At 48.2% G+C, this 25,433-nt stretch overlaps 1 protein-coding gene across 3 annotated transcripts in view; it reads right to left on the bottom strand.

The window, feature by feature from the left end:
* The window catches only part of ANKRD6 (ankyrin repeat domain 6), a 47,966-nt gene that overhangs the window by 10,312 nt on the left and 12,221 nt on the right, over positions 1 to 25,433 (bottom strand). For 2 of the 3 annotated variants that reach the window (XM_078615513.1, XM_078615515.1), the window contains exons 2-12: positions 21,651 to 22,350; positions 13,672 to 13,770; positions 12,675 to 12,773; positions 10,962 to 11,060; positions 9,288 to 9,386; positions 8,494 to 8,592; positions 6,738 to 6,836; positions 6,242 to 6,319; positions 4,798 to 4,890; positions 2,840 to 3,049; positions 1,038 to 1,235 (exon numbers count right to left, since the gene is read on the bottom strand). In XM_078615513.1, the coding sequence (XP_078471639.1) occupies positions 1,038 to 1,235; positions 2,840 to 3,049; positions 4,798 to 4,890; positions 6,242 to 6,319; positions 6,738 to 6,836; positions 8,494 to 8,592; positions 9,288 to 9,386; positions 10,962 to 11,060; positions 12,675 to 12,773; positions 13,672 to 13,770; positions 21,651 to 21,770 (1,293 nt within the window). In that variant the 5' untranslated portion in view covers positions 21,771 to 22,350. Of the gene's footprint in view, positions 1 to 1,037; positions 1,236 to 2,839; positions 3,050 to 4,797; positions 4,891 to 6,241; positions 6,320 to 6,737; positions 6,837 to 8,493; positions 8,593 to 9,287; positions 9,387 to 10,961; positions 11,061 to 12,674; positions 12,774 to 13,671; positions 13,771 to 21,650; positions 23,072 to 25,433 lie in introns of all 3 variants that reach the window. The other variant, XM_078615514.1, reaches the window with a different exon arrangement.

Below are 25,433 nucleotides of genomic sequence, written 5' to 3'. Positions count from 1 at the left end.
AGAGGCAAATCTCTATTTTATTTTACCAGGTAAGGCCCACTGAGCCTTACCTGGGGCCACAGATGCTCATAATGAAGGTAGCCAGTTGTTTTTCTAGCAGTTTTTATTATACATTAAATGTGCTTTAAAAATGGTTTGCTGCATTCTTAAGTGTGATTTTATTATGTCTTGGGGCCGATTCATTTATTTTTCTGTCGGAACGCGTCTTCAATTATACAATGGAAGTCAATGGAAAAATAGGACTTGATATATGGCATTCCATTTTACAGACCACTTTTCAGGAACATATTTGTTCTGTATATAAAAGGGAGGCCCGTAAATGTGTCTGTTTAAAGGGCATGGTATCAAGTAGAGCTCTGCATGCAAGGGCAGGAGTTTCCCACCCGCATTGCCATATGAAATTAATGTTATTCGCATGACAGGCAACCTAGTGTTTTTAATTATCAGAGCTGGATTTTTCTAAATATAGTGCAGAACCAAATTAAATGTGATGGGTTTTTTGCATGCAGTCACTGGGGACCGGGCTTGCTAAACTTGAGAACACTGTTTCATAACAAACCAGTCCATGTGGGTCGATAGGTGATTATGCGAGTTGTCTATGTATCATAGTCTTACATAGTGACAACCGACTACACTTGAGAACCTGGTATAATCACAACTCGGGGTGTTTAAGTCTATGGATCTCTCTCTATATATATATTTGTTTATGGATTTCCATACAAGTCTGTGGTTCTCTTTGCAAGCGATTGGTGACCGGGCTGAGTCCATTAACGTGAAATAAACTGGTTTAATCACAACTCGGTCTGCAAAATGCTATGGATCTCTCAGTGAACCTCTGCCTCCATGTGCGATTCTGTGGGTCTCCGATAACCAGCCCGAGCCCACCAACTCACTGCCCCTGAGAACCCAGTTCAGTCGACAGCAGGCGGCTGTCCAAAAACTCCGGATTCAACCCGAGGTTTATTTTTCAGCGGTCTGCCGGGCTCGGCTCTCCAACCTTTCCGACCTCACCGGGCCACGTGGGGCGGGCGCCGCACCTGCTTGAGCTTTCCCTCGCGGTCGCGGTACAGGGTGTAGAGCTGGTAGGCGCGCTGGGTCGGCGGGGGTGGAGACGCGGGCCGGGGAAGGGCGGGGGCCGCCGCCGATCCCTGCCGCGGTTTCCACCTCCTCTTGTCGTCACGGCGGCCGGATGCCGAATGGCTCGTTAAGTGGGCCGGGTCGGAAAACGTGATGCCCTTTGGAGGACGACGAGAAGAAGAACAAGCGAATGTGCGTGTACATGTACAGCCCCCGCTCTCACTCCACTGCTGAACGCCGTGTGGGTTGGTGGGGGTTCGCGTGAGAACCCGGCTTAATCGATCCATTGCTGTATGAAGGTCATGGGTTTGTTTGACCATACTTTACCACGCCGGCCAGTGCAAGTTGGTGAAAGTGGGAGCATCGATGTGGGAGCATGGAAGTACAATACAACATTGAATTTTGCTGCACTGCCCTCTGCTACCCATCAAGTATCCCCGCAGACTATAAATATACACCCGATATAACGATTTAGCCTATAGACAACATGTAGGGAGCGTATCATTCTTAAAGGTATGAAAGAGAATGCTGATCACCATGTAACGGGGGCTGAGCTTTATAACTGATTTATTTTCGTGCGATGGAGTAGTGGCAAAGTAGCACACTGAACCTGGTGACCCGAAGTTCAATTCCCGCCTACGGCTAGCGCCGGTGGTGAGTGACCAGCGTGGCAAAGTATGGTCAAACAATCCCCAACAATCAAATCAGTGCAGGTAGGCCTTCATCCAGCAGTGGATTGATGAGTGGTTGCACACGTTTGATATAGTGATGGCAGCACAAAGCTGTACAGTCTCTCATACTCTGATACTGGCAAAAAGGTCCCATGATATAGCTGCTCACACCAAGCTATGAACGCTCCGATACGTGCATTGTCTTTGTGCTGTTTGCTTTTTGGCGTCCTCTGGTCTGACACTGGTGAGACAAGGCCCTACAGAAGGCTGTCTCTGGTGTAGGCCTATCAGTTTCAAAGACAATGCATATACTGTCAGAGCATGTTTTTTGTTTGCATTCTGACCAGAAGTATTCTGGTTAATGCAGACATGATTCCTTGTAAAAGGTTTCAGTTTGGTGTTTTAACATCTCAACACCTGTTTCGTTGCCAGAAAAAAGGGGAAACCCAATTCTAACACTCCTCTCATCAATTGCCGTCTGCTTTCCACGTGAATGGAGATGGATGGGAGATGCGAGAAGCTGCCCTGCGATGCCTGCGGTTTAAATCGTCCGCTATTCACATCGAATCCTTCATTTTTCATTAAACTTGCTTCGGTTACTGACTTTTTTTTTGTTCCACCCTAACAGCCTGGCGAATCAGATCTCCCCGCACAAAGCCCACACGTGTACTGCTTCAATGCATTGAGATCTCTTGAAGGACGGCATACGCACGTACAACGGCCGCTGAAAGCAGGACACACGATTCCGCAGGGGCACCGACTCCGACCGAATTCGCACATTCAAATGAAGATGCGCAGAGTATCAACAACGCCAAGAGTCTCTTTGTCCGTGTACATCGACTTTACCGCTTAGATTTTCCGCATTACATTCCATCTACAATGGCTTCCCCACTAAGCGATTATCTTGCCGCTGCTGTTGTTGTTGTTATCAATATCTCAAAAAACCCCTTTGTTCTGCCGACGCAAGATGTGTCGCGTCGGGGGGGCAGGGTATAAATAATAAATTGTAATCAAGGTGACGCGGTCTTTTTTTGCGTGTGGAGCCGCGTGAACCCAGCGGTGTGCGGTGTTGTGAGCCAGGCTCAACGTACCCTCTTGTGAGTCCCTCTCTGTGTCAGAGGCAGGGCGACGGCTGCGGTGGTGCCGGCGGCTGTGGCGACTGTCGGGGACGTGGCGGAGAGACTGAGCGGAACAAGTTGCTTCCCCCGCCTCCCCGTCCTCTCCCCAGACCCGCCCGCTCGCTGGCAACTGCTGCTGCTGCTGACGCTGCTGCCGTTTGTGGACGAGCGATTCTTAAACACCTTCGGGGGGGGGGGGGGGGAGTAAAATAGGCATTAAGACAGGCCACGTGATGAGATTCAAGAGCATACCTGCCAACCCCTTATCAGTGCCGAGCTTATTACAGACCAATTTAGACCTTAATGGCCCTTATAAATCTCAACGTTCATCCTACAAAGTCACATCACAAGGGAAAAAAACTCAAACAAATAGAATTTAAAAAATGTTGCCCGTATTGAAACGGCTGTACACCGCATGGACCTGAACACTCAATTTCCCTGTACAAGAATATGGGTAGACCGTGTGGGTTGACAGGTATGCTCGAGAGAGTCAATACAAGTCTGGCGTTGGCATGCTAAAACAGGTGCTCCTGGAAATCATCGATCTAGAAGAGTGCTTCTCAAAATCGCAGTAATTGTGACCTCCCAACAGCACCGTTTTCCGCGATTACCAACCATCAGCTGCCGGCAATGTGAAGCGAGGGTCGGATTAACGCAGCAGCTTTAGAAGCTGCAGCTCCCTAAAGTCTTGAATTTTGATCGGCTTCCAAAAATACCTGTAGCTTTTATAATGATGAAAAGTGTAAGATTATAGCGCTCTATGATCAATCCTATAGCTCATTTGGTCATAAAAGCCATAAAATAACTATGTGTATATTACTGCCAGTGATGCGCCAACATTTTATTCGTTTTGTTTTAGCTTTGACTTGACTCTCCAATTCGTATATCGCATTTGAAATCTGAAACTGAAATAGCCAAGGTGATTAACAATGCAGCGTTTGGCATGGGGCATGCGTGGTGCTAAAACGGTAAAACAGTAAAAGGAAGGCATTACAGGGTGCTTAAAAAACATGTTAACACTCATAAAGGACGATCGTTGTTAATGAAAAAACGGATAATACACTGCAACATGATAGCAAATGTCATGTTAATAGCTTCAAAAAGTCAAAGAATCTCTACTTGTTCGCCATCATTGCCAACACGTGCCTGGAATCTTCTCCAGGTGGTCTCCAGAGCCCGGAGGCACATTTCTTGTGGCATTGTTGCAAATTCTAGAAAGTGTTCACACTTTTTTGACGCACCCTGTACAAAACTATACCAGCTCTAGGCCCCCATCGAACCTAATCCGGTCCCACGTCTAGCAGTGGTTCAACTTTGAATAATGCAGACTGTTTTTTTTGCCCGTCCAAGGGCGGGTGTATATTGGGGGGGGTTGCCCCATGTGGAGTGACGTCAACCGCTAATGGTTATTGGGGAGGGGTGCGGCATGTGGAGTGACGTCACCCCCTCATGGTCATTGTGGAGGGGCGCGGCATGTGGAGTGACGTCACCCGCTCATGATTATTAATGAGGTGAGGAGTGCGGCATGTGGAGTGCGCGACCTTCTTGTGCGTCAGTCTAAATTTCCAGGCGGGGCATGAATAGTAATGAAGGGGGGGGGCTATTTTTCAGTGACGTCACGCACGGATGTAGCACTGTGCTTGCGTAGATTAATTTTTTACCGTCCCTTTCTATAAATAAATGTAATATTTGAAGCGACTTTGCATAATGAATGATTCAATTCAGCTCTACTTTCCTCTGCGTTAGTGTAAAAATCCACCCACTCATGAATATCAATGGGGGGGGGGGGGGGTGGGCCTCATGTGGAGTGACGTCACGCGGGGGGGTGGGCCTCATGTGGGAGTGACGTCACGCGCGGGACGGACAGACATTTCTGGGTGATTATAGTAGGTAATGAGCAGTGAGGCGGTTGGTTGTGACGCCCCACACACCTTGTGGTTGCGAGGGACGGATCGTGAGCGCCTCTGCTGCGCGGGCGGCTCCCTCTCCTTTCCGCTTCGCCTCCTGGGCACGACGCTCGCAGCCTGCACGAGGAAACACGGGCAAGAGCCGGTGTCAGAGAGCACGAGGAGGACGGCAGAGACGGCCTGGCCGTCGCAGCCAAATGAACGAGTGCCTGCGTAGGTGGCTAGGCGAGTGCCTGGGTGGACGTACGTGTCGGTGCGTTGGTGATTGTCTGCACTGGTAGTCTGAGGTGAGTGGGCAGGTGTTTGGGTGGTTTATTTGCACAGGCGGCTGGATGATCTTCTGAGTAGGAGATTGGGTGCGTGCCTGGGTTGGTAACTGGGTGGGTGTCTTGGTGTGTACCAGAGGTGGGACAAAGTCATTGTTATGCAAGTCCAAGTCGAGTCGCAAGTCATCAAATTCATGACTCGAGTCTGACTCGAGTCCAAGTCACATGACTCGAGTCCACATCTCATAGGTGGGACAAAGTCATTGTTATGCAAGTCCAAGTCGAGTCGCAAGTCATCAAATTCATGACTCGAGTCTGACTCGAGTCCAAGTCACATGACTCGAGTCCACACCTCTGGTGTGTACAGTGGTGAGTCTGTGAGTGGGTGTCTCCATTGGTGTCTGCATGAGTACGTGGGTGAGTGTCTGGTTGGGCATATAGCCGATTGCTTGGGCTGACTGCTGAGGTGGATGTTTTGTTGAGTGTATGGATGAGTTTCAAGTTAATTTTGTTTAACCAGGTACCAACTCAAGAGAGTAGGATAGTCTCATTTGCAAGAGTGACCTAGGGCATTGGTCTGCCAGTAGGGGGCGACGATTGCTAAGCATAATTCCAACTGAGTAATTCGCGGGTAGTTTTCGAATTTGGCTAATTTTGCAAACCCTGACTCTAGCACACAATGGCCTACTCTTGACGTCAGGTGATCTTTGACGTCCAATGTGAAGCAGTGAGTACCTGGGTGCGTGTGCAGGTATCTGGGTGGATTTCTGTGTGGCCGATTGGGGGGTGGTCCGGGTAAGTGCCTGGCTGCCTTTTTGTGATTTAGTTTGTTGTCCTTCCCCCTCACCTCCGATCAACACGGATGACTACGTACGGTGCCAAAGAAGTTCAACACACACATATGCCTGGGTGAGTTCCTGGCTGAGCATCTGGGTGTATACCTGGCTGATTGCCTGGGTGGGTGGCTGTGTGGGTGCCTTGTTGGGTATCCTGGTGAGTGCCTTGGTAGAATCACAGCTTTAGCGTTTGGATGAGAGCCTGATTAGGTGTCTCGATGAGTGTGTGAGCACTTGAGTGAGTTAAAGAGTAAGTGCCCGAGGGAGTATCTGGATGAATGTGCCTGGGCGAGGCTTATTGGTGAGAGTCTCGATGAGCGTCTCGGTGGGTGACCCGGTGGGCGGTGGGCGCGGCGCGGGTCGTACATGCGGTGCCCGGCTGAGCAGGAGAGCCACATCGGCGTTGTCGTGCTCTCTGGCCACGTCCAGCGGCGTCAGCCCAGCCTGGGCACACGGAACCCACGGCACAGCAACGCTCATTACAACCGGCACAGCGCAACGCGTACAACGCAGCGCCACTTTGCCGGGAACGATTTTGCGTTTGAAATTGCGTCTCGTACGCTGGGGCGTCTCACGAGCGCTTTACACACGACAGGAGCGACTCACGTCACATCTCTTGTCTACACATTTGAAAGAGGCACCCCTCAGTGGCAGCTGTCCCTGTGGGGCACAAGGTGACTCAGCACCTGGCCTGAAAACCGGCCATTAGTCTACTGCTAGCAGGAGGGGGTGATGATTGCTTTGTATAACCCAATTGAGAAATTTGGTCACAGTCCTACCCCAGCGTGACCTTACACAAAGCACTGCCGACCTCAACCACAGAGTTCGCCCCGGTAATGCCCTAACCCCCGGCGCGACCCACGCTGTTCTTGGGCGTTGGATTGGCCCCAGCTGCCAGGAGCAATCGCGTCACTTTCCTGTGGTTGAGCTGCGCGGTCACGTGCAGCGCCGTGTCGCCAAGCTGACAACAAAAATAACACACACACACACAAAGACAAAGGTTCCTCCTCCCCCGTGTAGCCTTTAACAGACTGTTGGAGCAAGTGCCGTTAGCGAGCATGCGGTGAGGCAGCAGCAACAACGGCAACACAATGAGTGGGGACAATTCAATGAATTGACAAAGTCCAGGAGTTTTGCGATTGGATTCAATAATCAATGCTTTATTGTCTCGTTTTATATGGTCTAATTTATATTGTTTGTCTGTATTTACTGTCTCATTCACTTATTCACTCCGTCTGTTCCGAAAGCCCGGCATTCCGTTTGTCCGTCAACTAAATTATGAGAGCCTTGCAGAAGGCCCGAATCAAAAAAGTTACGTAAAGTGGACCCCTCCCCCCACATGTGGGGGTACCAAGTTGATCCAACAGGTTTACAACGATTGTCGACCCGGCCAAAAAAATACATTTATTTTGTAGGCATGTACGCCGACACACCTTGCATACAATAGTCAGTAGTATCTCCACACATTCGGGGGGGGGGGGGGGTGTGAAGAAGAGGACATCAGTGGGGGTGACGGGCAAGACGCAAAGCGCCGATAAGCCGAGAAGTCCTTAATAGCGCAACATGAGCGAGTAATTTGCATGAATTGTTCAAAATGGATTTTACACGCATGAATCGGTGCAAGGATTGTGAGCACAGCCATCACTATGAATCATTACACCAATGATTAATTCCATATACGTTACATACATATCATTGCATACTAAGTTTTATATATCCAGTTAATTAACCGATGACATGTATTATCATGAACTTCAGAAATTCGTTTCAATCAGTGAATCAGCTCGTACTCTTAGGTTTTTTCGGTAAAGTCACGTAGGAAAAAAATAAAAAATAAAAAAATAAATAATAAAAATAATAGAAATAAAATAATAACTCATTGTGATTTATTATTTTATTTCTATTTATTATTATTTATTTTTACCTACATGACTTTACCGAAAAAACCTAAGAGTATGAATCATTGCAGTCACGAAAGCTTCAAATCTAGAATCGACGCGTCATTCAATGCCTAGTTTCTGTCAGAGGCTTGAGGGTCCTTGTTCGATAAGGGAGGGCAGCACGCGAGAGCGCTCGGCACGTACGTACGTATTTATAAAGTTTTATCGTCACCAGGTAACGACCCACTGAACTATGCAGCTCGCTTTCAGCAGCGACTTCGCCAAAAATGATATCTCAACAGTAACCACTCAGCCAGAATGGCTCTTGTTTAATCCCAGACCCTGATTGCCGGGCTCCCTTCCCCAACTGAACCACAACGAAGTGGCTTAATAACGCCAAACTTCTTTCTTCTTGGTTCTTTCGGTAAAGTCACGTAGAAGGGAAATAATAAAACAATAAAAATAAAACATAATAAAATAATTCTCACGACGTTTCGGCCACAACGCAAGCAGCCGTCCTCAGGTCCTCGTCGTGAGAATTATTTTATAATGTTTTATTTTTATTATTTTATTATTTCCCTTCTACGTGACTTTACCGAAAGAACCAAGAAGATGAATCCCTGCAGTCACGAAAGCTTCAAATCGAAATTTTACGCCTAACTTCTTTCGCGCCGTACGTAAGCCAACCGCGCTAATCCGAGGTGTGGGGATGGCCGCGAACGGCCGCAGTCGTCAAACCTCGTTCTTTTCGTCGACGGAGCAGAAAGCGCTGATGAGGATGCGCACGACGGTCACGTGGTTGTAGCGGGCCGCGATGTGCGTGCACGTGTCTCCCGTCTGCACGTAACGCACACACCGCACAACAGCCCGCTCCTCCACAAAACCCTCCGGCGCCAAACCCCCCAGGGGGTCCCGCAAAGCGAGCCCCTTTCCTCCCGCTTAACTTTCACGGTTGTGATAATGATATGCACTGTCCTTGAAGTTGATTGGTCCACACCCGAGACAGCTTTCTTTAGTGTAAATGCTTACCCCGAGCTCTCAATACTCTGATAGTGCGCTGTCTTTGAGTTGTACGCCTTTTGGCGTCATCTGGTCCAACACCAGTGGAGACTAGGCTCTAAAGAAAGCTGTCTCGGGTGTGGACCAATCAACTTCAAGGACAGTGCATATCATTATCATCATCAGAGTTGCTTCTTTTTGTTTGCATTTTGACTTCTTGTATTGAGGTTATTGCAAACATGATGCCTTGTATAAAGGTGTCAGATTTTGTACCACTATATTTCACGGTTGTGCCGCGCAGCTGCACGATGTGTGCTTTTCGGGTTGTGGCACGTCGACGTTCGGCACGACGACCGACAACGCGAACGCTCCAAGCCGCCGGGAGCGAAGCGTCGAACGTCGCGCCGAGCGTCGCACGGCACGACGCGGTCGCTCGTCGGAGAGGGCTCTGCAGCGCAACCGCGGAGACGGAGTACCCTGCCGGGGGGGGAGGGCACCGGTGCCCGCGGACTGGACACCATCGCTGCACTCACGTGGTTCTTGGCGTCAGGACGCGATCCACCGAGTAGCAGCCCCCGGCAGCTCTGCGAGTGTCCGTTCTGGCAGGCGAGGTGCAGCGGGGTGCTCCCTGCCTGGATATGAACACAGAGACCCCCCCCCACACCGCGTAGCTATTCACGGAGACTGCTGGGGCAGGTGGTGCTAGCGCACACCAATGAAGACTGGAATGGTGCAGGATGGCATGGTGTGAGCAGCGCCACGCCTGGCCGCCTTAGTCTCACCAGTGCTGATGTTTACACGCTGTACCAGGTAGTCATTTGAGGCTGAGTCGATCTAGGGGACGCAGGTCTCCGGATTCATAGCACAGTGCACTAACCACTACCAGCCTCCACACACACACACACGAGTGACAATTCACCATATCCAGAGTTTAACGAATTGCTATGATTCGAATCACAGACCGAGATTTTTTTTCATTTGTCACAGTGGTGCATATAGTAGCATCCAGAGTGGCTGGAGGGTTCCCACAAACCAAACGGTACGACATAAATGAATTGTAAAAAAACAGATTCGTACTCGCACAATTTGATTTCGAGCATCGTGAACCTGGCAATTGACTTTGCCATTCCCCACAGCTCACCGGCCCTCTCCATCCACTCCATCTGCCCCCATCTGAACGGCAGCCCACACTATCATCCCACAAGAGGTGGCCCTCTCAACCAGCTGAATGATACCGATAATCACGCCGCACAGCGTACACAGGTCAACTGTAATTTGTCACTTGCTTGCTTTTAACCGGGTGAATATTTTGTCTCGTGACACGCAACCTTGCACTGTTACTCTGGCCGTATACAAAAGTAAACATTTACTTGGAAAAAAATTACAAAAAAAATATGTTTTAAATGCATTTCTAAGTTCTTGCACTTTCTGAAGCCGATGGGATAATAACCATAACGCCAAATTATTTTTCAAAAATCTGGAACAAGCTGGAAGCGAATTTCAGTATACATACGCACACAATCATAGATAGAGCATTCCAGTACTTTCCAGGAATCGTACAATCTACAGTTTGTCACCAACGTGACTTAGAGCTTGACTACAATATAACAAAAACACTGCCTAAATGACCACCGGGCACTGATCACGCTGGTGACAGAGGCCTCGGCTCTCCTGAAGGTCAGAGGTGGATCTAGAAACTTCCCAAGGAGGAAGGGACAGTCCACATATTTTAATAATTTTAAATAGGGCACTACATTGATGTATGTATGTACATCTGTTGAACTTCTTTCGCACCGTACGTAGCCAACCGTGCTAATCGGATGCGCGGGGAAGTACAACAACAATAAAATATTCAATGTATATTCTCATTTTCTGTTGACGACGTACCAATGTTCAGGGTCTCAAGGAGGTAGGGGACAGTCAACCCCCAAATCCCTCCCTATTAAACCCACAAACTCCCCACCCCCACCTCCCTCCCCCGCCACCTTGCGATTTGCCACTTGTGAACGGGCACATAGCTGCCTTGAAAACTCACCTCTCTGAAGCACCCTTTACCCCCCCACTAGTTCTGTCCATTTACCCTGTGCGGGTTCTGTTCGTCTCCTGCTTCCCATACTCGGCGAGCAATCGGGCCCTACGTGCGAAACGCGCCTTACCAATGCAACACGTTATCATCATCATCGTCAATTATTGACGCAGTGGCTCACGTGGTTCTTGACGTGGACGTTGGCACCTGCCTTCACCAGCAACTTCACGGACTGGCTGTAGCCCTTCCACGCAGCCTCGTGCAGAGCAGTGCTCCCAGACTGCGGGGGGCAGGGAGGTACGAATGCAGACAATCACGATGTCCTGGGGCACATCTACAAAAGGGAGCACTTGGTCAGGCGTCATACAAGCCGGCACACCCCGCTCCGCCGCAGCCACCCCAGCGATTCAATGGCAATTCAGCAAATCGCTGGAGGGTGAATCATTGCCTTGTTAAACACAATATTAATACTGCAGTATATGAACCTTATGGCGGGACCCCAGAGTCCCGAATAAACGGAAGTCAAAATCGCAATTAATTTGTTTTTGGCGACGCCGTCCCACCGCGCACATAAACGCCGCGACCTGCCTGGCGCAGATCGTTCTGTTGTCATGTCGTGTCCAAGCGCAGCAGCAGCGAGGACGAATGCGCAGAAGAGCTGAACAAGCGAATGCACTCCATGCTCGGGTATGGGCAGGATCATAAGTCTTATCCGAAGCTGCTCAAACTGCCTACACGACTGTATTTGTCATAACGATATGCAAACTGCTCTCTTAACTTCATTATTATTTGTGACCTACCAATGTCTGCAAGCCAGGATCAATCGATGACAATCCTGGAGCACGGTCAACTAACTCTGAAGGGAATTGCTCGGGCTCAACTTCCTGACCTTGTAGCCTCGAGTTGAGCAATGCTAAGGGAACTTGGGAAAGCGGAGAATGGGAGGGAATTCCAATGACGGGCAACCGATGGGACATATGAAAATACAGTCGATAACGAACGCAACGCGTTTCTTGAATCGGGCAAGGTCACAGGAAGATGATAAGGAGCGACGATGGGGAGGGAGTTCCAAAGTCGAGCTGTGCGACGAGAGAAGGAGGGAGAGAAATGTTGTCTTATACTGGTAGGAACCACTTGGTTCCACCAGCCCACAGGGGATTACTGTGTCCGTCCGTCCGTCGTGCATCCAAAAATGTGAGGGGTGGGGCTGGGTGGAGAGGGGAGGGTGGGGAGGGGCTGGGTGGGGAGGGGAGGGTGGGGAGGGTGGGGGGGTGGGGCTAGGTGGGGAGGGGCTGGTCACCCCGTGGTGCCCTTATAAAACTCAACGTTTAACCTACTCACGCCGGCTTGTGCCCGCCCTCACAGTCGGGCATTGACCGAGCAACCCAACGTTCCTACCAGCTCCCTCCGCAGGAACGTGTTGAGATGGCAAGTTAACAAGGGTATTTATGAGCGAAAAAGAGTCAATCCTGGCAATTGGCGGGGGGGGGTGGGACAAAACATGACGTTCACATGAACAAAGACCTTTGTAGTAGCAATAAAAGAGCGATAAGGAAGTCGCTGAACGAAGGTAGGCAAGGATTAAGTAATTTTGTAAAAAGAAAGAATATTCGGGAATTTCAAGTCAAGCCGTTCGCGGAAAGAAGGAGGAAGGCGGATGTGAGGTCCTCTAACTTGGTTGTTTAACGGAGTATTTACGAGCGGAAACAACCGGCCTGGTACAACGGGCCATCGACATTGATTTGGAGGTATCGACACGTGACATTCGCAACCACAACAACAACAACGACGACCGCGGCAGCAGTAGCCGTGAAGGAGAGAGACGAGGAAGCGGCAGAACAAAGGTTGGAAGATGGTCCTGTTGGACGGTGGGGGTGAGAACACGCACGCGTACCATGTCCTGCCGATCAAGCGAGCAGCCCTCATCCAGAAGCACCGAGAGCACGGCCGTGCTGCCCGCTTCGACGGCGCGATGCACCGCCGTCTGACCACCCTGCGGGACAATCGGGTCAGACCGGGTCAGCCCAACCAAACGGATCAATCACTCGGACAATTCAAAATAGATTGCTCAAACGAACGCATTTTCTTCGAGCGCGTCTTCGAAAGCGTTTCCATCGGTGGAACGGAAGCTAACGGGGGCCGGCTGTCGAGGCAGGCGTGTTCATGTTTGTGGATGGTTCTTTTTTAACTCTCATTTGGGGATCCAAGTTTTTTGGACTGCACTTTTTATATTATCAATTTGTCCGAACTTCTACGGGCAGTTCTCTAACGGCGACGCAATTATAGACTAACGTTTTGTTCGTATTGGATCATCGTTACGAGCGCTATTGTGGCAGACAGACAGAGATACAGATAGACGGACAGACAGAGCTAATGGATTAATGCTTTTAAACCTTAGTTGGTTCTGTACACTCACCGAGGTTAAGAATCAGGATACAGTCTACATTATAGACTGCCAGTACACTCACCCAGCTTAATAACTAAGCTGCAGTCTACATTATAGACTGTCAGTACACTCACCCAGCTTAATAACCAGGCTGCAGTCTACATTATAGACTGTCAGTACACTCACTCAGGCTAATAACCAGGCTACAGTCTACATTACAGACTGTCAGTACACTCACCCAGCTTACTAACCAGGCTGCAGTCTACAGTATAGACTGCCAGTACACTCCGAATAAGAACCAGGCTAGTCTACATTAGTATTTATAATTTTTTATTCACTTTATTGTTTATTATTATGTTTCTATCTATGTGACTTTACCGAAAGAACCAAAGAACACTTCGTTGGTTCGTGTACAAATATATTTATAGAGAGACAGAGAGATGTGGGTGGCCACGTGGGCGCAGGCATCCGATCACTTAGCAGGTCCATGCAAACTGCTTCCTACATCGTCCTGTAGGTCCAGGTTGCAGCCGGCGCTCGCCAACAACCGCACCACCTCCGCATGGCCACGGCTCGCAGCCAGGTGCAGCGGGGAGCGACCATGCTGCATATCGACACACACACGCGCACACAGGCAAAGATCCCCCATATATATCGATTTAAAGCTTTCGTGACTGCAGGGATTCATCTTATTGGTTCTTTCGGTAAAATCACGTAGAAGGGAAATAATACAATAATAAAAATAAAACATAATAAAAATAATTCTCACGACGTTTCGGCCACAACGCAAGCAGCCGTCCGCAGGTGAAGAACAGGTCTGTCGGAAAGACAGCGTCTGAAGAACAGGTCTGTCGGAAAGCGTCTGAAGACGCTTTCCGACAGACCGCCTTTGTCTCCCCAGTGGCGATATTTGTACACTACACCAGGTACTCATTTGAGGCTTAGTTGACCTAGGTGAGGCCCAGGACCGGATCAGATATTTGTCACGAGTGTTGGCCATGAGCAGTAATCGAACTCGGGTGAGTTTCAGTTTTCAGTTTCATTTATTAGGTATAGCCCTGTGAGCCATTCGGCTCTTGAATCGGGTGCAACCGCAACAAAGAAAAACAAAAACATGAAACAAAAACATCTTAATGTGACTATGTGCAAACAGAAAATCCAAAGAAAAGACAGCAAAATATTGCAGAAAAAGCACCGTACTTCGGGCTCGGAGCGCAGTGCGCTAACCGCGACCCCCCCCCCACAAACACACACACCCTTTAGGGGCCGTCCATAAATGACGTCACGCGATTTTGGACGATTCCCCCCCCCATCGTCACACAGCGTCACAAAAAGTCAGACCATCCCTCAAATATGACGTCACATAGCTCTGCCCCCCCCCAAAAAAAATATAAAACATGCTTCAAATCGCTTTAAACTATTGTCATTGTAGTGCGTATTTAATTTGGCGCTGCACTCTGATATTGTAGGAGAAAACATTTATTAAAAAGTACATTTAATTAAGTAGAACGTGTTGTCTATATTTATTTAAAGTTGCGCATTTTGATGTGACGTCACATTTCTCAACCCGCCCCCCCCCCCTCGTCACACATCGTCACAAATGTCTGACCCCCCCCCCCCCCCTAGGTGCGTGACGTAATTTATGGACGGCCTGTTTGTGGGCATCTATTAAGGCCAGCGTGATGCTAGAGGGGATTGTGTAGTCAGCACCCAGCCCTGTCGCCTTTGTCTACTTAGTGGTGATGCTTACATGCCGCACCAGGTACTCGTTGCCAAGGTTGAATTGCCCGAGGGGACACACAGGACTGACTCACACGTTCCCCAATTGGTGTTCGACACGGCAGGGAAAATGAATTTCGGTCCTTGGGTTCACACACCCAGTACACCAGGGGCGGGGAATCTTTTTTCCGCCAAGGGCCATTTGGATATTTATAACGTCATTCGCGGGCCATACAAAATTATCAACTTAAATATTAGCCCGTTATGTTTGGTCAAACATTTAATTAACTCACCCCTAATGCGATGGCTGGAACTGCTTCTCTTTGGTGAGGCGTGTGTGATGTTAGCTGGTATTGATGATGTTGCTGCTACTCGCAACTGCTTTTCCAGGTTTGCTCCTAGATTTATTGAATTTCGAGTCCCGCCTGCGGTTGCCTTGGCAGGGCCACACCAAATTATTTCGCGGGCCTCATATGGCCCGCGGGCCGGACGTTCCTCAGCCCTGCCATACGCAAAGAGACACAACATCCCTGGTATGCCCATATAAACTGGTGGGGTAATTGCGGTTAGCGAACACCTATTAAGGCAGGCATGGCGCATAAAGGGGTTGTGTTGCCAGCACCATGCCCAGCTTCTAATTTACTCCCAGTGTTCATGTTTAACACCTGCATTGGATACGCATTGAAGACTCAGTTGAGCATGGGGAAGCCCAGGACAGGTTCTGATATCACTCGCAACTAATCTTAACCGCGAGCACGCATCAGGTACACGCACACTTACATGCATGCACATATGCAACAACAGGCGTGTCGACACTAACCCCCATCTAATACCGCTCAATTCTCCGTAACCTTCGCTTGAAACCCTGGCCACCTGGATAAAAATGTATTTATTTATTGCGCGGTGCCTGTTAAACTGACCTCTTCCCAGGATCCCACCAGTCGCCGATGAAACAGTTTTAAGCGCTGTGCACATTCACGCGTGCACGCGGCTCCGTGCCATGAAGCGTAAATTGCCGGAGGTGCTGACGGACACGTGAGCGAGGCGGAGCTCACCGCAGCCTGCGTTCACCTGGGCTGGAATTGCGCCGAGAAGATGGGAGGTGGCGGCCGACTGACACGCCCTGTCCGTGCCAGCGCTTTAGTACACATCTCGCTGGGACGCCGTGGCAACGAAATGTTAACTACCTCGCCAGCTATGCAGGAGACCGTGGGTTCGATCCCGACCCTGACGCCTGTATATGTGAAGTGTGCATGTCTCTCTCCCCGTGGTCGCGTGGATTTTTCTCCGGGTCCTGCGGTTTTTCCTTCCACATTTAGAATCAATGTGCGTTTAGAGTATTTGACTGCTATAAATTTCCGCGCGATAAGCCACTTCGTTGTGCTATCATTTGTTGGCAGGACGCTTATGAAAAAGAGCTGTATAGCTCAATGGGGCCTTACCTGGTAAAATACTAATTAAACAGTTTGTAAACTGCATCATGGGACCTCCTTTGCCAGTACCAAAATATGAGAATAGGTTTTTCCTTGGCGTCCTCTGGTCTAACATCGTTTTGAGACTAGGCTCAAAAGAAAGCTGTCTCTGGTGTGGACCAATCAGTTTCAAAGACAATGCATATATTATGAGCGTACGTTTTTTGTTTACATTCTGACCACAGGTATTGTGCTTAATGCAGACATGATCCCTTGTAAAAGGTTTCAGTTTGGTGTTTTAACATCTTAACACGGCTGTTTTGTTGCCAGAAAAAAGGGCAAACCTATTCTCATAGTTCTTTCGGTAAAGTCACGTAGAATGGAAATAATAAAATAATAAAACATTTTTTTGAAATAATAAAATAATAATAATAAAAACAATTCCATTCTACGTGACTTTACCGAAAGAACCAAGAAGATGAATCCCTGCAGTCACGAAAGCTTTAAATCAAAACCTATTCTCATAGTTTATAAACTGGCTCATCGCTTCAACGGCCACTCTGCGTCCCAGGGGCCACATTCCACACGCGAGCACGGCTCGGCACGGCCCGGCACGGCAACGCTCGTGGCAAAACAAATCCAACGCTGCCTCATTCTGACCTTAAACATTACCATCACCATCCACATGCTCTTCCTATCATGGTGTTAACAACAATCACGATCTTTCTTCAGCTTGACTGGTGTCTGGTTGTGCGGCGCGTTGTTCGGCACGATGTCCGATATTTCGCTCCATGTGCTGGGAGTGAGCCTCTTCAGGAACTGAATATTTCTCGACGTAACATCGTAGCGAACGGAAATAATAAAATAATACAAATAAAACATAATAAAATTATTCTTTATTATTTCCATTCTACGTGACTTTACGGAAAGAACCAAGAAGATGAATCCCTGCAGTCACGAAAGCTTTAAATCGAAATCGTAGCGAACAACACTCTGTACAGCACATCTGCCATAAAATGACAAAATAACAACTCATCCAGAAAGGCCAAACTGAGCCACAAGTCTAATTTTCAAGAGAGCCCCGCATTCGACTCCTTTTTCAGGAATGTTTCGCGTGTGAGAGGACGTTAGTTGCCAGATAAATCCCAAATGTGTGAGCTGTAAACAAAGGTTCACACAGACAGGCTCATCAACCTACTTGCTGTACCGTACTCCCTGGGGTTTCATAAATCTCTGTGAGCCACAAAACCACGTGAACCACGAATTCTTACCTCAAAATGACGTGTGCCACTACGCCCGTCGTTTGTTCAAAATTCCACAAACGCGCGATACGTAAAAATCATTGGCGGGGGAGAAAAAAAACCCACACGAGCTACAAACTTGGCAAAACTGCTGTTAATTAATCATGCGGTCTTGGCCGATGATGATGATGATGATCAAACATTTTGCAGCCACAATGTGCAAAACGAGCGTGGGGCTTCAACCGTCTGGGTTCTCGCGCAAGGAAGCACAAGATGGGATATTTTGCCAGTAACAAAGCATGAACAAATAAGAATAGGTTTTACCCATTCTTTGCAAAAGGTTTCTATTTGGTGTTTGAAAATCTTAACGCCTGTTTTATTCGTAATAAAGGTTTTTTGGTTAGATCGCGTAAGTATAAATGTGTCGTAACCCTCCACCACCCGACACAGCAAAATTAGTCAGGGATTTGTCTCGTAAACAAAGGGCCAATTAGTTACTTCAGCCCACCGGTGTGTTGGAGAGTAAATCCACAACATTTACAATTTGAGTACGAAGTTGTAAACTAATTGGCGTTGGGTGGTGGAGGGTTATGACACATGTATACTTACGCGATCTCTAACCCAAAAAACTTTATTATGAATAATATTGGCCGCGAAAGCCTACGTGTTTTAAACCTCGTCTTGGTTCTTTCGGTAAAGTCACGTAGAAGGGAAATAATCAAATAATAAAAATAAAACATAATAAAATCATTCTCACGACGTTTCGGCCACAACGCAAGCAGCCGTCCTCAGGTGAAGAACAGGTCTGTCGGGAAGACAGCGTCATTCAGACACATTCATTCAGACACTGTCTTCCCGACAGACCTGTTCTTCACCTGAGGACGGCTGCTTGCGTTGTGGCCGAAACGTCGTGAGAATTATTTAATTATGTTTTATTTTTATTATTTTATTATTTCCCTTCTACGTGACTTTACCGAAATAACCAAGAAGATGAATCCCTGCGGTCACGAATGTTTGAAACCTGTTTTATTTCCAGAAAGGGTAAAACCTATCCTTAAATTTTTCATGCAATGGAGCACGTTTCACAACTCGTGCGGGTGCCGCCATTGGTTTGTTCTTGCAAATACGAACAACGACCACGTCCCTTGGCCACAGCCGATCCAGCTGATGAACAACTCCACAGCGGCATGGAATACCGAGGAGGCGCTCAAAGCAACACTGGGGGGGGGGGAGGACAGAATTCTCGCCGGGGCATTGTGGAGCAACGCAAGGATTAAATAGGATTAGATCCGAGCCTCGAAACACAAAGCCGGGGGCAGTCCAAGATTGCCCTCTCTCCCGTCAACAAAGCAAAACAAAACCACCATAATCTGACACCCGCAACAGCACGGACATATACGGCTTCCAATACAAAAAAAAAGTTCTGATGAAAAAAATCGTGGGTAGGAAAAAAAATGGCCACCGTCCTTGGGTGGAACGAGGGTTGCGTTTCGCCCTCACGTGCCAGCGTTGCGGTTGAGGGTCCCAAGCAAGCGTCGTCATGACCGCCAAAGGGCTGCAACGCGATAGCTTCTGGCGAGGGAGGTTAGTTTAGGTTCGTCGTGCGGCGAGGGGGCAAGCGATGCCGGTCGGTGCACGAGGCACCAGGAGGTTTGTTTGTTTCAATGTTGACTTAAAACTTTCGTGACTGCAGGAATTCAGATTCTTGGTTCTTTCGGTAAAGTCGCGTAGATAGAAAATAAAAAGTTAATTAAATACATTTTATATGAATTGAAAATTATTAAAGCAAAAAACCCACGACGTTTCGATCGCAACACAAGCGGTCTTCATCTCTCTGCCTGATGAAGACCGCTTGTGTTGCGATCGAAACGTCGTGGGGTTTTTGCTTTCATTATCTATTTTTTTTATTTTATCTACGTGACTTTACCGAAAGAACCAAGAATACGTTTGTTTGTTAGTTTTTTTTACGAGCGCGCCCGCGAAACTCGGCCTCGCTCGCTCGCTCGCCACGCCGCGTCTGACGCCGAGTCTCCCCGGCTCCCGTCAAGGCCACCACCTCATCACCAACTCATCAATCATCGCGCGGCCAGCACGACACGGCCTGGGGCGGTGGGGGGTGCGTGCACTTGGCCGCGGAGTTTCTCCCGCGCCTCTCACGCCCACGCCGCGCTTTTAAAAGCTTCCTTTCGCGTTCGTTCCCGGGAGGCACATTCCCCAAAACTATATACTCTTAGTTCGTTCGGTAAAGTTGATACAGATATTTTGCTGTGACAGTTTCACCTGAAGATGGAAGCTTGTGTTGCCTCCGAAACGTCGTGATTTTTTTAAATTAATTTTAATTTCATTTTTTACCTACGTGACTTTACCGAAAGAACTAAGAGTATGAATCCTTGCAGTCACGAAAGCTTCAAATCTAGAATTCCCCAAAACTGCTGCTGCCTCTTAAGGTGAATGAGATAGTAAGTCTGAAGAGCGTGTTGTGAACTGTCATTAGATCGACTACATTACCCCCGTGTTATTTTTTTCTTTGGCGAGGCGTGGAGCTGTGGTGCAAGTGGTAAACACACTCCGCTAGGAATGTGGTGACCCAAGTTCAATTCCCGCCCGTGGCTAGAATCGATGGAGAGTGATACCTCAACTGGTGCTGGGCCCACCCTTCCAGATCTAATACTGACGAGAATGGTGAGGTGTGGTCAAACAACGCCCATCACTCCTGATATGGCGTGAGGAGGCATGCATTCACAACTGGATTGACATAAGGCTGTGATTGTGTTTCTTACAATTACTTTCTGAATGAATTATATCTATGCCGAGCCGAATTATTTAAAACGAGAGGCCGATGAACTCGAGTGAAGATGCGCGGAAAAACCAGACACACGAAAACACAAACGGCCATGAACAATGACATCAAGTGCACTGCCGAGTTCTGCCACAGAGCTTGAAAAATAACTTGAAGAAAAAGCACAAATCATCAAACGTCGATCAGAATTCAAATGTCAAAACAATGACAGGCTCAGCTGAGTGAGAGGCCCCTCTCACCCCCTGATTGTAGCACGAAGCCAGTGGTGGCAATTCTACATTGTGGGAGCCATTCGATTTATACGACAACTTCTGTCAACTTCCCCGTGATGGCTGAGTCAGCCCCCCCCCCCCTACCAGGATTCGAACTCCCAACCTTCTAATTGCAAATCGTGCACACTACTTACTGCTCCAACACTCGTGTAATGTTTGTTTTACATCGCTAACAATTATCACACCGTTATTAACGTTCATTCTCGATTCATCCGTGGACGGATAATCCACATATATGGATTAACAGTGGTCGCAAACAAACAGTAGGTAAAATGTGTGACGCGCTTGCTGGTTACAGTGTTCACCGCTTCTCACTCGTCGAGGGGCCAGCGACTCAATAGCCACGCGACCACTAAACAAGAAATACACTGATCACTTGAAGAATCAATAAAAAAACGGACCAGGCACATTCTTTGTCTTCACTACAATTCTGCCTAGTTGAACAAATACTTTTCGTATACGTTAATTTACATGTTTTGCATTTATCCAAATTTCGGTTTTATCCGAGCCCCCCCCTACCCACCATTACCTTGGATAATGCAGAGTGGACTGGATTATCTATATACCCAAGGCTGTCTCACTGAGTCAACAAACCCATTTGACAGGAGGGTACATCATGGCACATTTTATTTCCCAAAGTGACTACGCGAACTGTATCATTATTCCAGACGGCGCCGTCCCTCGTAGTCCCCGTGTCTCTCTCTCTCGCTTGGCTGGACATCTGCGAAAAAGAGCTTCATAGCTCATCGGATTCCTCCAGGATAATTATTCTGATTCACACGCCATCCCTCGCCGTCTCTCTCGCTGTCCCTTCCTGTCTCTCGCCATCCCTCGCTCGCCCTCGCTGTCTCTCACCACCCCTCGCCATCCCTCGCTCTCCCTCGCTGTCTCTCGCCATCCCTCGCCATCCCTTACCGTCCCGCGCTCTCCCTCGCTGTCCCTTACTGTCCTTCACTCTCCCTCGCTGTCTCTCGCCATCCCTCGATCTCCCTCGCTCTCTCTCGCCATCCCTCGCTCTCCCTCACCACAATGGGACGCACCTTGTTGATGGCGCTGGGGGCGCCTCGATTGATGAGCTCCACGACGTCGCCCACGCGGCCCCTGTGCGCCGCGACGAGCAGCTTCTCGGCGAGCAGGTCCGCGCCATCGCGCCCGCTCATGGGGCGACCCGCTGAGTCCTCGATCGCGTGCACGTCCGTCCGGGTCAGTCCCACAAAAGTCGTCCTGGGAAAGCGCCTTCCTCCTCCCCCCCCACCAAGTTAAACCGCGAGTTTGCGGCACGGCGGGCGGTGGATGGGGGGGTGGTGGGGGGAAGAGTCTTGGCGGTGGTTGTCACGAGGTTGACGCAGTCGTGCGGATCCGTCTATTTGAAGAGGCGCGGCGATTAGTTTCGCTCCTCGGCGTTTGCTTTAGCCGATCTGACAACGCTAGCTCTCCGAGTGTTGATCGAGCCTGCTCCGTCCTGTTAATGGAGGTAATCCGTGGGTTTTCTTGCAAATCCAAATGAGCTTTGCATATCCTCGAAGTTTCATTGTTGTCGTCAGTACATGAGCCTCACTTGTGTGGGAGTCGGCACTGTCAGACGGAGCCACATCACATCAGACCACGATCTCCATCACAAATCCCAGTTCTCCTTCAAGCTGCCGAGTCTGAGCTCTTTCATCCTGCCACTTGGAAGGTCTCTTCTGTGCAGCCGTCACACTTGCAGGGAAATCCACTGCTGGCAAGCAATTATATTGCCTGGAAGGAAAGAGGACACAGACACACGTGGATGGTGGAACACACACATTCTCACTTGCGTCTTTTACCTCCACAGAGAGAGAGAGAACGTCCTGACTACCCCAGCCAAGATATCTGGTAACAAGTATAACCCGTAAAAACAAAGTTTTTCACTATAAATCCTTTATATGCGTGGCGGCTAGAGTCCTCTCGTCCTCTGGCTTGAGATGGCTGCCACCTATGGGTCAGATGATTGCATTGCACCATTAAGCAATTGGTAATTAAATATAATATTTTTGTCCTAAAAAGTATAAAATTTTGGAACAAAATTTTCACGAACATTAATTGTCACGCACAACGAGTCTGTGTGGAAAATGTCAGCTCGATTGGATCACGGGAAGTGGGTTACAAAACGACCGAAAGATTTGCACGGTCGTAAACAAGCAAGCGAACTTAATATAAAGGATTTTAAAAAAAAATGTGCAGCCCTGCAATTGCCTGCTCACGCCACTGCTAGCTCAAGGGCCTCCACTACAGGGAGCCGTAGAGAACTCCCCATAGAGGGCGTTTGGCCTACTCTTCCACGCATGGCCAGACAACCGGAGGTGAGAGGATTTGAGAAACCTGCCCAGTTGTTTCGACTGCGGCGCTGGGAGGTCGGATTGACCCGGTGACCTCTCGACTTGCGAGCCCAGCGCACTACCCGTGACACCACCGTTGTGGCAGCATCCTTAGATGGAAGCTGGTTGCAGAAAAAGAAAAAAAGAAAGAACGCTTCCTTAGCGCAACGCCTGCCAGCGAGCGGAGCAGTGCTCACTGGGAATTGGCGTTCGGTAACAATCCTCGCCGCGATTGTTGCTCGGCAACTTCGTGCGGTGTGGGGGGGGGCCCTCGTCACCCCCACGTCTCAACACTTGAGGGCGTCTCCTCGACGCAAACTCCCAACGACATCCACACTCGCCGCAAAGTTTTTGCAGCTCCGCCCGCAACGTTTGCAGCGATTTTTTTTTGCTTCGTTTAACGCGTAAGTGGGCTTTACGCGAACAATGTTATTCACAATAAAGGTAGTGTAAATGTGTCGTAACCCTCCAACACCCGACAGAGCCAGTAATGTTTGTCACGTAAACAACGTGTCAATTAGTTACTACTTCAGCCCATCGCTGTGTTATGAGAGTAAATCCACGACATTGACAATCGACGTTTCGCTGGTAATTTACATCCAGCATCATCGGACGATTTGCCAGTATAGTGAAGCAATCCACCTGCTCCCGGTCTTAAATAGAGCAAGATAACGTTTTACTTACTTAGTCCGCAACTAAGGTCGAGAGAGTTCATGCACGGGTCTCTGTCCACCCGGCTGGCTGGCCGTCCGTAACGTAGGGAGGCACGATCACTCTTAATTCTAGATTTTAAGCTTTCGTGACTGCAAGGATTCATATTCTTAGGTTTTTTCAGTAAAGTCACGTAGGTTAAATATTAAAATTTATAAAAGTAAAATAAAATAAAAATCACGACGTTTCGGAGGCAGCACAAGCTTCCGTCTTCCCCCCTCTCCAACCATTATATAAACCGAGTGGTAGCTCCTGCAATCTCTCATTTACTTGATACAGCTGTCGTGGCTGTGACGGTTCCACCTGAAGACGGAAGCTTGTGTTGCCTCCGAAACGTCGTGATTTTTATTTTATTTTACTTTTATTAATTTTAATGTTTTACCAACGTGACTTTACCGAAAAAACCTAAGAATACGATCACTCTTGTGACCATAATCCAATGTGGAATTCAACTTTAGTATAAAATCGTGCTGCTGTCTGAGACTTTATCCGATTGAAAACCGCCCAAATTGATGCAAGCGTTGGCCAACAAAAATCGGAGACACAAACCACAGCAAAAAAAAGACGATTTGTAAACATGCAAACACATTTTGCCCTGATAATTATCCATCGGCTTATTTACTGCTAATTGTATACTTCCGAGGACAAACGCATGTTGGAAAGTGTCACATAATCAGTGCATATGCATGATTATTCAAAGCTTTTTTTCCCATCAAACTCATAAACATCAACCTACCGCTGAATTTAAAGGGAAATGCAGCATAATAAACAGGCAGAAAGCTTCATTGATGATTAATAAAACAAACTTTTAGAAATCACGTAATAATGTATGTTTATATATTAAACTACTTTCGAACCTTCACGTTGCCAACCGTGCTAATTGGAGGTGTGTCACTCGGTGATTTTTAAAAAGAACAGCAGTCGCGCACCGCTGCGACGCAAGATGAGCAAAGAGATCGCTTGACTTGAAACGTTTTTAAAATCCTGCATTAGCAAAGATTCAAACTCGTATCCGTGAAATAAAACAACAACAACAACAAAAAACCGCCCGCAATTTTTAAACGCCACTTTCAAGTAGCCGCTAAGCGAATGCGTATACCCCGAGCTTCGAGACGCATGGCCACTCTTCTGGGGTGTTGTTGTTTGACTTGCAGTTGTTGTTTGATTTGCAGTTACATTTCGAGTTAAAGCTTTCGTGACTGCATGGATTCATATTCTTGGTTCTTTCGGTTAAGTCACGTAAAAGGGAAATAATAAAATAATAAAAAATATTAAACGTTTCGGCCACAAGTTCATTAGGACGCTGTCCTTCCGACAGACCTGTTCTTCACCTGAGGACGGCTGCTTGCGTTGTGGCCGAAACGTCGTGAGAATTTTTTTTTATCTTATTATGTTTTATTTTTATTATTTTATTATTTCCCTTCTACGTGACTTTACCGAAAGAACCAATAATATGACTTGCAGTTGTTTGACTTGCATCCCACTGGGATGTTTGCACACAGCGTTGGTGTACGGTGCTTTTTCTGCAACATTTTGCTGTCTTTTCTTAGATTTTCTGTTTGCGCATAGTCACGTAGTCACTTTAAGATGTTTTCTTGTTCATGTTTTTCTTTGTTGCGGTTGCACCCGATTCAAGAGCCGAATGGCTCACAGGGCTCTACCAAATAAATGAAATGAAACTGAAAACAAATGGACGGACTCACCTCGAGTGGTTCGAGGTCTCGTGGGCGAAGGAGACGCGTGAGAAAGGGGCACCAGCTCGCGAACGCAACG

This window comes from Lampetra planeri, chromosome 47 (assembly GCF_965212315.1).
Source record: "Lampetra planeri chromosome 47, kcLamPlan1.2.h2, whole genome shotgun sequence".
NCBI lineage: Eukaryota > Metazoa > Chordata > Hyperoartia > Petromyzontiformes > Petromyzontidae > Lampetra > Lampetra planeri.
Note: the sequence above shows the minus strand (reverse complement) of the source record. Positions and strands in the feature narration are given on the sequence as shown.